Below are 2,851 nucleotides of genomic sequence, written 5' to 3'. Positions count from 1 at the left end.
CTGCAGCAGGCGACGAGGGCCACAACGTGACTGCAGCAGGCGACGAGGGCCACAACGTGACTGCAGCAGGCGACGAGGGCCACAACGTTAATCCAATCACTATTTCTCAGGATCCCGACCCTGTGTGCAAATTTTGCATTCATTGAACCTGACCAATAAAAACAAAATCCAGTACGATGGCCAGTTTTTTTTTTTAATACAATAGTTATGGTACTGTGTGACAAATCACAGGTAAGGATGCATTATCAAATGAAGTGGGTAAAACCGGATCAGTCGGCTTGGTCTAAAATCTTCTGGTAGACCAAGAAAGTTAAACACAAAACTTCATCTCCAATACAAAACTCAACGAGTGTCAACGTCTGTGACTGAACTGTTGGAAACTGTTTAAAGGTGAATCAACATTTGACAAACACAAAATGCCAACCCGGAACACGCCATTGTAGTTTTCTGAGAAGGAAGGCAGAACGGAAATATGTCATTCATACTGGATATTACGGAAAAGCGCAGGAAACAAAAAATACAAAATGTAATATAAATCCATGTTTGCAATATTCTGCTCTGCATTGTCATATTTTAATTCTTTTACTGGCTTACAAAATACGTTTCAACTCTTTATAGGTACTTTTTAAACAGACTCTTCCAAACAGTGAATTTAATATCTTTTAAAAAAATCAGTAAAGTAGGATGCTTCTTCCAGGTTCCTATGTATTTTAAATTTTATCTGTTATCTAAGGATTTTTTCCCCCAGATACTAATCATCTGCTTTCACTTGTGTCCTCCAACTGTTGTGCACTTGCACACTAAAAGTAGGAACAAGGCTGTACATGGTGGGATACTGCAAAACAATACAAATATTACACGGGGTGCTTTCCAATGACTTAATAAACAAAACAACACAATCTTTATTTTTTAAATGCGCACTACCTTGACGTATTTTTTTCCTCGCGCCTCCAAACTTGACAGCTAAATAAGCCAGCATAAACCAGCTGTAGAGATATGTAAATATGACATCCGAAGCTGGAGGGGAGCACGGTGAGAAGATCCATGTTGATCTCGTGTACAAGCTTCTCAGAAGAACTTCGAGTACTTCCTATTATGTTGTCGGTTCTTTTATTGTCTTCTTTTCGCTTATCTCCTGCACTGCGCGGCTACAGCAGCGCCATCTAGCGACAGGAACAAAATATCAGCAACAGAGCATTAATTCAAACAAAACAGATTATCAAAGTGCTGAACAATTTAAAAAAAGGTCTAAATGTAAATGAAAACAATAAAACTAATTCATTTAAAAGTATCAGAAGACAATAAATGATCAACACAGAGCAATAAAATACTAAATGAGAGGACGTTGAAAAACCAGGGATGGCACACCAAAACTAAATTACATAATATTCTATAATGCTTTTAAAGGCACCATCTCTTCTAAATATATTAAAGCTATTTTGTTTTTGATGTGTACTTTTGTGAACAAAAACTATAATTATAATTACTCAAAACTGGACACAAACTTTTAAAATAACAGTTACAAACTACATTTATTCTAGCATTATCCCAAACTATTATCAGCTTTTTCATGCCCTATTTTAATAAATAGGATTTAGATCTGTGAGAAAAAACTGGAGTACCGGAAAAAAAAAAAACCACGCATACACAATGGAGAGAACATGTAAACACAACCCAGAAAAGTCTCAGGCTGGGATTTGATTCAGAAAACCTTATTGCTGAGAGGCAACATGTTGCTCTACCAAATGTGCCCCTGTGCCACCTATTTTATATKCATTGTATAATTATTTAAAATTAAAAATATATTTATGCATGAATTCCTGAGAACCTATCTATTGTCGAGGACTGTGGTTTTAGGCAGATGTGYTTTTAAAAGAGATTTACAAACAGAAAATGAAGAGTCCTGTCTGATGTTGGAGGGCAGATTGTTCCAAAGCTTAGGAGCTATGACTGAAAAAGCTTCAACCTAGTTTGTGGGATGACCAAAAGCAGCAGGTCAGCAGATCTTAGTGTCCAAGAAGGAACATATGGTTGAGGTCAAACAGAAGAACATCCATCCATCCATTCATCCATCCATCATCTATCCATCCATCCATCCATCCATCCAACAATTGTCTTTACCCACTTTTTCCTCCTGCGACTCAAGATATTTGTTTAAAATTGTATCAAAATTTTGTTTGATTATTTTTTCTRCACCTTTATGGAAMCAAAGGTAATTCATAGGCACTCCAAAGGATTTATTTTTGWTAAAACCTATTGGTCCTTCCAAAAATGTTTCTGCGTTTTGAYTTGAGTCAATAGATCAGCAGTTATATTAATTTWAAAAACAAMAACTAATTTTAATCTTGTCAGAACCAGACATTAAAAAAGATCCCCCAACTTGAAAACAATCTTACAGTAAATATTAACTCAACAGCTGTATACGAATACAAAATAAGACTTGATTGAGTGTTTTATGGGAGTTGGCAAAGATTGTAAGTTGTGCATTACGGACACCTGTTGCGTGTCATTGTGCATTGACTGATTTTGGAAGAGGGAATTAATTACACAGGATTACATTCAGCTGTGTGAAACCTGCCTGATTAAGTTATTTAAAGCTGAGCTGTTGGTGTGTCAGTTAAACAGGAATCATGAGGGCTGTGTGGTTTTTGGTTTTTCATTTTGTGGTGTGGCTTGGAAAAGGTTTGTGAATTATTCCATTTTTTTATCATGCGAGTGAAATTGAGATACAAAGGAGCTATGTATAAAATGATAGACATGTTTGAAGATTGGTAAAATGATTTTAAGGGTCTGCCTTTGCATCCAGCTAAAGTGGTNAGTCCAAATAGTCCTGAAAAGGTGTCAAAGATGC

General features: G+C 36.2%; 1 protein-coding gene across 1 annotated transcript in view; it reads right to left on the bottom strand.

The window, feature by feature from the left end:
* Nucleotides 1-1,061, bottom strand: part of mgst3b (microsomal glutathione S-transferase 3b) — a gene marked incomplete in the record, with an annotated part of 2,561 nt that extends 1,500 nt beyond the window's left edge. The window contains 2 exon segments of the mRNA XM_014033849.1: nucleotides 935-1,010; nucleotides 1,012-1,061. Coding sequence (XP_013889303.1) covers nucleotides 935-1,010; nucleotides 1,012-1,046 — 111 coding nt within the window.
* Nucleotides 1,062-2,851: the final 1,790 nt, after the last annotated feature.

Source organism: Austrofundulus limnaeus, unplaced genomic scaffold, assembly GCF_001266775.1.
Source record: "Austrofundulus limnaeus strain Quisiro unplaced genomic scaffold, Austrofundulus_limnaeus-1.0 Scaffold1870, whole genome shotgun sequence".
Lineage (NCBI taxonomy): Eukaryota > Metazoa > Chordata > Actinopteri > Cyprinodontiformes > Rivulidae > Austrofundulus > Austrofundulus limnaeus.
This window is presented reverse-complemented; position numbering and strand designations above follow the sequence as displayed.